This window comes from Papaver somniferum, unplaced genomic scaffold (genome assembly GCF_003573695.1).
Source record: "Papaver somniferum cultivar HN1 unplaced genomic scaffold, ASM357369v1 unplaced-scaffold_132, whole genome shotgun sequence".
Taxonomy (NCBI): Eukaryota; Viridiplantae; Streptophyta; class Magnoliopsida; order Ranunculales; family Papaveraceae; genus Papaver; species Papaver somniferum.
Genome location: NW_020622381.1, coordinates 11,843,597 through 11,855,527, shown reverse-complemented (window position 1 = coordinate 11,855,527; position 11,931 = coordinate 11,843,597). Strand labels below are relative to the sequence as shown.

General features: G+C 36.0%; 2 protein-coding genes across 5 annotated transcripts; one reads left to right on the top strand and one right to left on the bottom strand.

Moving 5' to 3' along the window:
- Positions 1-258: 258 nt before the first annotated feature.
- Positions 259-3,703, top strand: LOC113333131 (putative F-box protein At3g16210). Its single transcript, XM_026579628.1, has 3 exons — positions 259-486; positions 1,290-2,831; positions 3,344-3,703. The coding sequence occupies exons 2-3, from the start codon at positions 1,570-1,572 to the stop codon at positions 3,399-3,401; spliced, it is 1,320 nt and encodes a 439-aa protein (XP_026435413.1). The 5' UTR covers positions 259-486; positions 1,290-1,569; the 3' UTR covers positions 3,402-3,703.
- Positions 3,704-6,385: 2,682 nt separating this feature from the next.
- On the bottom strand, positions 6,386-10,244 carry LOC113333143 (interferon-induced, double-stranded RNA-activated protein kinase-like). 4 transcript variants are annotated; one of them, XM_026579646.1, is made up of 3 exons: positions 9,442-10,244; positions 8,422-8,903; positions 6,386-7,251 (listed from the first exon to the last, which is right to left on the bottom strand). In XM_026579646.1, the coding sequence occupies exons 2-3, from the start codon at positions 8,901-8,903 to the stop codon at positions 6,747-6,749; spliced, it is 987 nt and encodes a 328-aa protein (XP_026435431.1). In that variant the 5' UTR covers positions 9,442-10,244; the 3' UTR covers positions 6,386-6,746. The 4 variants fall into 4 exon arrangements, with proteins under 4 accessions (XP_026435431.1, XP_026435434.1, XP_026435433.1 ...); XM_026579649.1 differs by lacking the exon at positions 9,442-10,244 and adding an exon at positions 9,284-9,332; XM_026579648.1 differs by lacking the exon at positions 9,442-10,244 and adding an exon at positions 9,190-9,290.
- Between the last annotated feature and the right edge of the window lie 1,687 nt (positions 10,245-11,931).

Sequence of the window (11,931 nt, the reverse complement as noted above, 5' to 3'; positions counted from 1 at the left end):
TTTTTTTAATCTCACTAATTATCTTTAACTTAATCATCTGACTTAATCATTACACTAACTATTATTAACACTAACTAATCATCACCCAAAATTAATCCGGAGAGTAATTTAGGTATTAATATAAATATCCAGATAAGGGGTGACCTAGATTTACTTCTAATGTCTTTATTCAAAATAAAATCATGATCCCAACAAAAAAATCATGATCCCAAAAAATCGTTCTTTGTCATTTAGGTGGCTCCAAAGTGGGCTTTGGTTTGCAGATGCACAGGAACCGGTATTAGTCCCAAAAATACGATCGATCTTTTTGAAAAAATCCTCTGTTTCCTTATCCTCGTTAGTTTGGTTTATCTCACCATCCCCGACAATATATGCAAGTTCCCCATGATTCTTAAACAAAATAAATATCTAGGAAGTTCAGTTTGTGTGGTAGTTTATTTGATCCAAGGTTTCAAGCTGCTACTAGTCTCGTCTCTCAAGTTATATGTGAGTAATTTTCTTTTTCATCCAAATTTGATGGTAATCCTAGCATCTACTAGTTATGGCATCGTTGCAATTCCTGATCCTACATATTGATAATGTCTTACCCCTGTATTCCCTGATCTACCGGAAAATCTAATCTAATGTACTCAACCAGCAATATAGATTTTTTTTTTTTTTTTTTTTTGTAATCATTTTCAAATTGAACTGAAACCCTAATCAATCCTCATCTAGTAAAATTGATCAAATTGAGCCTTTAACTCCGTTAAATGCTCCATCTTTTATCTTTTGTGGCTTAATTGATCAAAATCGGTCCAATAGAGCATATTTTTGGGATTCGATTGTTTCTTATTCCACCCTAAATTATGGTTCCTGCAGGTCAAGGTTGTCCTTAGACATGTTAGGTTAAAAACTCTTGCTTGATAGGTTAGAACTAGGTTGTTGTCTTATTCCACTGGCTGTGTAGTTCTTTTATTTGTTGATTTTGTCGATTTCGGAAGTTTTCATTTGTTGCTCTTTTGTCAATTTTATTCTTTCGATGACCCAAAAACAACACAATTAAACAAAGATTGAACCTTTGGAAATTTGTATTCTCTTGTTAAGGGATACATATGCAGTGCAGGCACAAGACTGTTTTAACAGCTGTTAATATAGCGTTTCCTTTCAGAAAGTTGATTTATAAGCATGTCTTTGGGTATGGAGTGGGGGCTGATTTGCCTGGTGCCATAAATATTCAAATTATTGATATGTGTTATAGTGTTGGCAGAACTGTACATTGCTAAGAAGAGTTTTTCATTTCTTTTTTATAGGGGATTGTTGCCTATATTACTACCAACAGGCAAAAAGACAAGATCGCTGCCAGCAAGCAATTTTTATGCAATACCTGTATAAGAAGCGTCTATTAACTGCCAAGAACAATCTCCACCAAGGAGTGAAGAGAAGCTTGCCTCGAAGAGCATATATATTGTCTGAACGCAGAGCGGACAGACCACTGCCACTGCAGGGGTAAATTTCATAATTTTATTACATAGGTTGAATCTGTTGGTAATTACAGTTTGCAAAATTGATATCGCAAGACTTACCAGAGTGATGGAAACCATTAAGCCTTCTGCTAATTTGCGTTCACATAGGATTTCTCATGAGGAATTCTTATCTATTAAAATTGAAATAGTTTTGGGAGGAGACACAAACAAGGTAATCACAGAACATTTACCAATAGATTTGGTGGTTGAAATCTTATGTCGATTACCCATAAAGAGTTTGTCTGTGTTCAAGTGTGTATCCAAATCATGGAACAAACTTATTTCTCAAGTCTGTATTCCGAGAATTACAGCAGATGCTTGTGTCATTAAGTTATATAGTGGATATGTTAAAAGATTTTGTTACTCCTTCAGTTTATCTGATAAGATGCCAGAGGTGAATTATGTTGGTTCCGTTCCGAAAAATAGAGATAAGAACGATAATTATCATGAAATTGATTGTTGTAATGGGTTATCTCTATATAAAGACAGTCAATCCTGTTATGGCACTCGTTACGTTGTGGCTGACCTAGCAACAAATCAATGTTTTACTATCCCTGAACCTCTGGAACATGTTAAAAGTAATTATGTTGCACTAGCCTTTGATCCTGTCGAATCCAATGGCTACAAAGTCGTTCTGCCTCTTTCTTACTTAGATTCTCCAAGCTTGGACGTATTTTCATCTGATACTGGTAAGTGGACTAGGCACACAGTACCTGGAGATTGGATTAAGTATCTGTTTGTTTCCCAATGTCATCCCCACTACTATGAAGGGGTTAAATGGACCAAGAAGACTGTTTACTTGGATGGGATATTGTATGTATTAACTGTGAAACAGTGCCTTGTACTGTTTGACCTCAAATCGCCAACAGTGTCAGCTCAAGTCATTAAAGTTCCATGTGCAAGCCATCGAACTGGATTTATTGGGAATTCCAGAGGTGTTTTGTATTATACTAATTACGACAAGGAATATAGATTATCAATGTGGCAGTTCGACTATCATAGTACAACTGGAAATTTCTGGATTTTGAAGCATTGCATTTGTATCAATGACTTGCTGGATAAAAATCAAGCTATCTTGCATACAATGAATTTGGGCAATCACCAGCCTGGTTGTCTGTTTGAGCCCTATGGTATCCATCCACTATCTGACATTATTTTCTTAGCGTTACAAGGAAGGATATATACATATCATCTCGGAAGCCAAAAGTGTGAGCTTGTATGGAAGCCTGCAAGAACTCTGTCTTGGCGCAGTGATTTTATCTACCCTTCGTTATACAGCTATATTAATGTGAAGGATTTTCGCAATGCAGATCGTCCATACCTGTCCTTGTAAGTACCACAATTTCCTTCCCTTTCTTGTTTGATCTGTTTGTGTTTGTAAGTCTGATATATTTTTCTTTCTACTGTATGTCCTTCCCTCTCTAGTTATATCTGTTTGTGTTTGTAAGTCTGATTTGTTTTCCTTTCTATTATATGTTTAATATGTACTATGGTTTAGTACATCTGTCAATACTATTAGCTTTTTTGTATTTATCTTGGCACCATTATTTTCCATTTCGTCTTATTTCTTGGATAATGATATACAAATTTTAACATCTCTTTAGCTTCAGTGTTTCACACATGTATATCATGAACCCTGTTGTCTTTGTGTTAACTCTGTCTCTCCATTTTTCTGTTTTGAAGAGGGTGGCATTAGTATTTACACTTAGTTTGATTAATTTATCTTCCTATATATTTTTTTTTGGTGTTTCATAGATCAGTTACTTTTAATCATATTCCTTTGGTAGGTAACACAGTCCAAGGGATGTTTAACTGGAAAACTTATTTTTTGTTTTTTGCAGCAAACAAGTATCTGATGATGGCACGGTGGATCCGCATGGAGGTGGTCATTATATATGAAACTGGAACATTTTGTATATCCGGAAGGGTTTGAAGTATCCTTTCTGGTTTGGCGATTTATTCCTTCGGTGGCTGGTCCTGAGGATGGTTGTTAAATCAAGTCTTTGATGAGTTAGGATACCCGTTGTGTCTTGGAGCATCTATCTATTATATGTGATCTGTTTTCCTCTTTTCCTTCAAATCCTTTTATGGGAGTGTTCTCAATAACTATTTGCTGTTCTCAATAAGGTTGTATATTGACTGATATTAACATATTTTATGTGTGAAACCATATATTTAGTTCTACCCTCTCTTTTCACTGATTTCTATTTTCCTTTCGTTTATTCTCATGAATTCCTTTATTCTTAATATTAATATCCTCTCAATACTATTTCATGTGTTTGTACCTGGTATTCATTAAGCATACCCAAGTGCCATATCCCGATTCCACTGACTTAATTTGTAGGAGTTTTCAAAGAAATATCGAGCTTTGGATATTTCTGCATTGGTTGTTGATATAGGTGTATCCTTCCCAGGGGCTTAGCGATCCTCCAGGACATTTTAAAGATAGATTGAAGTACAACATTGAGGTACATCTCCAGCGCAGCATGGCAGGTTCCAGATTTCTGTTTATCGTGTTTTTATATTCTACTGATTATGGTTTGTCAATGGCTGCAGTGCTGATACAGTTAACTTTATATTTGAAGTGCTAGTACTTTTTTCTCATCAAACTGTTGTGTTACGGTGATTCATCAAACTGTGGAGTTATGGTGATGGAATACCCTGCAGATAAGTGTGACGTTTGGATTGAGAATGTTCTCTTCCAGTTTACGAGATTACTTCTGATTCAAGAGGTAGGGCTTGTTGTATGTCGTAAGGTGTACACATATCTGGTAATCACCGCAGTGTTATTTGGTCTGGGTTCGTCTGCTAAACACTGCGCTGCTTAAGTATAAAATATTATTGCTAACTTCGTGAATTTTCCATATTTTCACATTGTTTGTACTGTGGGTTAAGTTTCATACACTTACTAACCTGGTCTCTGAACTCATTATCAGGGATTAGATAGATATAAAGGCAGTAAATCTGTTACAAGCTTCATCTATGGAGGTTGAAGGTAGAGTTATTACCTTTATTCACTAATATGGGAAGAGTGCTATGTTTTTTGAGCATGCAGGCGCAGAAGCAAAGGTAGAGAGACAAATAATAGTAGCCCTTGGAAGTATGCAATGAAAATCTCACCAAGATTCGCAATTGCGCAAAACTTATGTATTTCCCTGTGTGATATGATACAAGATTCATTTAGAATTACATGGAGAGTTCTGGTGAAAAACAAAAGTAACCGACGACTATCTGAACGTTCATATATTTGTAATAAAATTCTTGAACTACTTGTGGTCGGTCCCTTCTTGATGCATTTGGCTCTCTGGTCAGTCTACACAGTGTTGTAAATACAAGTGCTAACAGGAGATAGAGATCAGGTATCTCTTAACGAAGTTAACAAAAACGAAGCATGTTGCTGCAGTTTTAACCCCCAAGTTGCATTTGTCGCAGTTAATTACCTCTTAATGTAGTTCTTTTTTTTGTTTGTTTGTTTAATTTGTATAGTTGTAATTGCTTGCAATCTTTACATGCTACTCTTCAATGCGAGTTAGCTGTAAAGGACTTGGCTCTCTATCTGTCTTTTGATCGGTATTGAAGCAACACTGGTACCGATTCTACCGAATGGTTTGGCTGGTTCCTAATGGTTTGTAGTCTAGGTGGTGGCCAACTGGCCATCAGTAGTTATCCATGCCCGGCCTGATATAGCTTTTGCTGTTAACAAGGTGCATCAGTTTATGCAAAAACAAGCTGAGACTCATCTACTTCGATTTGTTTTGTCTTACCGGTCCAGGCTTAAGGATCATTTCTGCTCTCTTCGATCTAAGCTACGTTCTCGACCATCAGTTGTAATCTGAGGGAGAGTATTGGGGATATGAGTAACATGCTCTCCCTGATTGTACTCTTGCTGTCCAAGCAAGATCAATTGCGCTGGGTTGCATGGACGGTCCGTTTTTTGAGTCGTGTCCGCGTCCGACTCAAGTCGGACACTGGACGCTGACACGATGCGTGTCCGACGCACCAATATGTGCGTCCCGCACGCGTCTTGTTTGGACGCACCGATGACTCGGGCTTAAAGCATTTTTTTTTCATTTTCATTTAAACTTCTTCCTTTATTTTTACTATTATTAATTATATGAAGAAAGACAAACATTTGGATCAATCATTTAAGTCTTTATTAGGGTTTTGTAATTGGAATTGACATCACATATACCCTTGATTGGGCATGTGTTGTTCTAAGAATGCATTTTGATTGTGTCATGTATTTAATAGCGATTGATTGCTTGACCTTCGGCTTGCACGATCTCTCCTTTTTTTTTGAATTTATACACTTGTAGCATTATTTTCTAATTTTTAGGATCGAATACTTGACTTTGCTTTATAAATACATAATTGTATATATAAATAATATATAAATAAAATATGTATATACGTGTCCGCGTCCTAGTTTTTTGAAAATTTTGTAGTGTCCACGTCTACCCGTCCGCATCTACATTTAGAAAGAAAGAAAAATAAAATAAGAAAAGAAATACAAACTTCCGAGAGACGTGAAGATTTTTTTTCTCCGAAAAAAAAGCTACTTTTCTGCTTGCAAAAGTCGTTTTAAAATTCGTCATCCATACTTACTTTTTGACTTAAATAAGTCAAGAAGCAGCTTCTTAATGCGTTGCCAAACAGCCGATTACACATGGAAACAATATTAAGTGAAAAGAAAGACCTTGTTTTTGCCAAACAGCTTCTTTTTGGCTTCTTAAAAGACCTTGTTTCCATGTGTAAGTAAGTATATCTAAGAGTTTTCCTTATGTATCTCATCCAATGAGAAACCACCTCAAACGATGAGTTTTTACAGAAGAAAAAAACATCATCAGTTTTTAACAAGGAATCAGATAAACATGATGGTAATACTTCGGTGTTAAATGTTCTCAGTGCAGTTTCTCTCCAAGATGACACTTTTAAGTTTAACTCGGTAGAAAGAAAAAATTGAACCAGAGCCATAACAGGAAAGAAACTAAATTAACCATTCAAGAATAGAAAATTATATAGAAATATCTCAGTACTAAAATCTCCAAAACCCTATTTTGTGCAACTGTCAACCATGCTGCTATACTTCTCTGTTGCTTGCAAAAACAACCCGATTTCATGCAACTGTCAACTATGCTGTTAAATTTCGCATTTGCTTGCAAAAAGACATGAGCCATTAGAAGAAAGAAACCTAAATTTACCAGAAATCTCTCAGTAGAAGAACATGAGACTCCAAAAAAGTAGCTAAGCCAACCTCAAGCACAAGTCCTCCGCTGTAGGACGCTCCGAAGGATTGGAGGAGGTAAGTAGCTTGATAAGTTCCTTCACCAACGCTTCTTCTTTAAAATCTGTGGAGAGGCTTACTTCTTCACCTTTCTTAAAGTTCTGAATCACTTTTATCCTGCCCATTGCACTTTTGATATTGGAGACTAATTCCAAAAGAAGAATCCCCATGCTGTACATGTCAACCTTGGTAACATCTTCCACTTCACCTTCTGATCGTTCCGGAGCTGAGTAAAGTTCATTGCCAGGACTTTCTGAATGCAAATCTTTCTCTCCTATAATATGAGCTATTCCAAAATCGCCTATTTTGATCTTTGATGATTCACATGAGAAGATATTCTGAGAAGACAAGTCTCTGTGGGCTACGTTCTTGCTATGCATGTAAGCAACAACAGATGATATCTGTCTGAAGTACTCCAAACCCTCTTCACACCCAATCCCATCCATAATTGCATCATACAAAGGTCTGAGCACACAACATACAGAAAGATGATAATATGAAATAAAAATTTATATTAACTTATCAAAATATAAATGTGGATTTTGTCATCCTTTGCGTCGATTTACATTTCATGATGCTATGACATTGTACCGAGTCTACCGATATGGTTTAGGTTCATGGATTTTTTTTTTTCATTTACCGTTTGAAATGGCATTATTAATGTACAACCTCATGTATTGGTATTTTACAACTTTTAAAGCCATCTCCAACGAAGGTTTAGCTGTAAGAAGCGTTATGTAAGAAGCATTATATATCTGATGCTTCCTATACTATTCTCTTTGTAGAGTCCTGTTCCTAGCACCAACTTCTGATTTTCTTAACTAGAGCGAAGAAAATTCGTCACGTAGAACCTAAGCTTCTTAACTGGCCCAAGTTACCTTGTTGAAGGTTGCTTCTTTCTGCTTCCCTAGTCTGGACATGGCAGTTTCTTAGTTTTTTTATCGCTTTATGTTTTCTATCCTAATGGTAACCTTGAAATTGGAAACTTCATCCTAACTGATTCACCAGTTCTAACCTTCCTGTTATACTTAGTCACGGATATTACTTCTTCTTTCACAGTGGAGTCTGTAAAAGAAGCTTATGCAACATTATGTGTATTGTGTAACATTATATATGTTATAGAAATAATATACTCAGTGCAGTTGAACACTGCGCTCTTTAATAGCGTATAAGTTTTTCATTCACCCAATGAATACTACAGAAAACGTGTTGTATGACGCAGTTACAGTCCTAGTTATATCATGCAGTTACACTCTTAGCTGCATACGTAAATGAAGGGTTAATAAGACATCTTGTATCTATTAAGTCTGGGAAACGAGAAGTTACTAATACTCTAAGTTATATTGATGTCAAACATGAACATGACTTTTACAACAATATAAGAATGACTACGCTCTACAGGAATAAGTTATGTTGGTTAAATAGATGCATGCTTGCAATAAGTAACTTGTCTGAATATTTTGATGGCTACATTTATTGATGGTCGATTAGCTGAAAACTGACCAAATTAGGTGTCTATATGTGGTTCAGTTACAGACTTTAGAGACCACATATACTTAGATCATCCGACTCAGACGTTATAACCAAGATAGGGTACGAACATTCAAAAATGGCAATTATAGTACTAACACATACCTTTCGCACATTTCCATTTGGATGTAAAGAGACTTATGTACGATCTCCTGCTGTTCTTCCCCCCTCGAATCAAAATATAGCACATCCCTTTCATCTGCTTCGGGAGAATCTTCCTCCTCACCATCTTTCTTTTTCTTTGGATACTTCACAATCTTGATAACATCCATATCATCAACTTCATCAAACTCTTCCCAAGAGGAAAAATATCTCACAATTCCTTCATTATTTAGCCTTGGTAATGCATGAACTTCAGGAAGAAGCTGATCTATTAAACCAACAAAACGGATTCTCTTTATGGCGTAATTACACCCATCTAACACATGACTACCTCTTTGTACCTCGCCATAAAAGCCTTCCCCGAGAGCTTCTGGAGCCTTGAAATCTTGTTCAACTCTAGATTGAACAGAATACCAACCTTTCTGCTTCTTGGAATAACTCTCTTCTCCTTCAACAATCTGCTTCCTCTTCTCTGAAAAATTCATCTGAATGATACATAACACATAAAAACAGTTTAATTAAATCCTTCTAAGATGTCTAACATCAGTTAGAGAAGTAAACCTATTAAGTACAGAAAGAAACAGGTCAATCCTTTACTCTCCCGCAATTTAAGTTCCTAATTTCTTTAATTATATAAGGAAGGTTGATTATATTATTAACAAAACAATAATTTCGTCCATCCGTAATTTCCCTATTTAAATTTCTTCAATTAACTTCTAGGGTTTTAGAGGAACAAAACTACGAATTCAGTTGAGAAATTATGAAACAGACCAAAGAAACGAGCAGACACCTTAATCGATTAAAGATTTCTTTACGATCATTTTTTCAGACGAAATTTGCATGAACTGAAGAGTGAGAAGAAAACCTTTTCTTTTGTTATAAAAACCGAAAATAAAAACCCAGGTCAGAAGAGTGAGGAAAACACAGAGAGGAGAAAAGTCACGTCAAATGTGCGATGGATTTGACGTTGGTTTGACCCGGGGATTTGAGCAAAACTATTGTCACCAAGATACAAGTGAACACCTTTTTTTTTTCTTCTTCTTCATATGAATACCCCCGAGATTCATCGATTATAATTAGATTGGTAAGCTATAAATCTTCAGTATCTGGTTTTTTCTTCTTCTTCATATGAATACCCCCGAGATTCATCAATTATAATTAGATTGGTAAGCTATAAATCTTCAGTATCTGGATGCGGGAGCATAATTACAGTCTTCGGATCAGAGTTGCATCGAGGACGGATGTTGGTGTTGAAAATCGAAAGGCCTTCGGTCAATGCTTCCCATAAGAAAAGCTCGATGCAATTGATTGAAGTTGTTAGTCATGTTTTTGTATCTTGATGTTGTGTTGAGCTTCTCAAGTGATATTCGTCTACTCCTTTGATTGTCGGCTTGATCCATAACTTCAATGAATCTTTAACTTTGATCGAGTCTTAAGATAAAATCCAGTATTTTCCCTTGAAGGATTAAAGCTAATAGAACTAAAATGCTATTACGGAGGTAGCTATAAGTACTCTGAAAAGCACTTTCTAATCTCCCCCTTAAAAGAACGCTAATAATGCTATTACTAAAGCTACTAAAAGCGTAACTAAAAAGCAAGCGGAATTACAGACTCCAACTAGATTACAACTGACGACAATAAGGACTAAAGATATTAATAAATGTGCTTTATAGGATAGCACTTACAAGGATAGAGCACAGTAGCAGTGAGGAGTTTAATAGAAAAATGTGCTAACGGTTGATGCAATACCGAGGTGCCGTATCTGAGCCAAAAGAGAGACCAAAGACAGTTGTGAATGCAAAAGGATAAAAACCTAGCAGAACGATGGATAAAGAACGATGAAGCACCATTCGATAAAATGAAATGAAATAAAAGTAACTACTCCTCCATGGACCAGAACAAACAACTCCTTGAAATAAGACTTTAAAATTAATTTCCTTCGACAAATAAAAACTGGGTAGTTATCTTTCTTTTTTTTCTAAATCATAGAAATTTTATTACTAAAGAACTAACAAAAGATTTGTACAAAAAAACTGTCTAGACAAGCCCATAACAGATTAAGCTAAAAATGAATAGCAAAAATACAAAGAGTTTCTAAGCCCAACACATTAAAGGCCCAAGAGTTAGCAGAACCTGAAATAAGTCTGATTTTCCCATTCCAAAGCACCTAAGAAGGGAGGTTTTTCATCATATTCAATCACTTCACCTCTATTAAGAGATGAGCCTTTCTTTGCAACTTTATCTGCTGAAAAATTGATTTCTCTAAAGGAATGTCTGAAGCAGATACTGTTCATTCTTGCTCTTATTCTATGCCATCTCTTCTCAACCATCCAAGGTATCTTCCCTGAACTGAAAGATTGTAGAACTGCCTTTGAGTCCAGACTAAAACACACATTGAAATGTTATCTTCTTATAGCCCATTCATCAGCACCAATTAAAGCCATTACCTCAGCAATGAAATTAGTGGTCACTCCTATACCACCAGCAACTGCACCAAGATAACCACCTGTACAACTCCTGTAAAACTGGGTAGTTATCAAAGACCTTATCAAACAGGATGGTTAGCTCGACCAAATGAGCTCTTTTTACGCACATAAAGCATTAATACGTGGCAAAAATCTTAAGAGTCAAAACTTTTTTTTTTCTTTGTTACCTTCAAGGCAAAACTTTGCAACCAAGAAAAACAAGAACCATTTTCACACAAACCGATTCAATAAACACTAGCACGGCCGACTTGAAACACACTTCTTCCCTGGAGACTGAAAAACTTCTTCTTCTCCGGCGATTGAACAGGGAAACTAAATAAATCTTCACCATCGCACTAAAACTATTAACCTTATCTTCTTAATCCAAAAAATAAATCTTCATTAACATATCACAACCACCACGGATGCAATATACGTACACCAACTCTAACAGCCACCGGAAAAACCATATTCAAAACATCAAATGGAAACCCAACAAAGAACTGGAATCTCCATTTCCTAGGATGAAACTAAACCGACCCAGAAATTGAACAACCCAAATGAATCAAGCTAACCCAATAGAAGAACCCTAAAAATAAAAAAGTAAATTAAACTGAAAGCATTACCATCAATTACTTAAACAAAATCAAAGAAGAAGCGTTACTCCCTGGCGGGGAAAAAACAGAGGCAATCCAATCCATCATTCTAAGATTTGCTAAGCTTACCCAATTACAAAAACAACAACCTGACTTGATCCCGTTCGGAAACCAGGCCAGCACCCCGGAGGGGAACTACTCGCGAATCATCTCCTTTCTACATCGTATTAATAGATTGTTTCTTTGGGTATTCGATTTTGTTGATATTACCGAGCTAGATCTGATTTGAAGAGAAAAACAGAAAATAAACGGGTTTAAGTGTGAGAGCGTTGTCGACTTGATGTCCAAACTCTCTCTTCAGTAAGTGAACAGTGTGTTGTACGCCAACAATATTATTTTTTTCCTACTTCAAAATAATCTGATTTTGCTTTGACAGTTAACACCATGTGTAT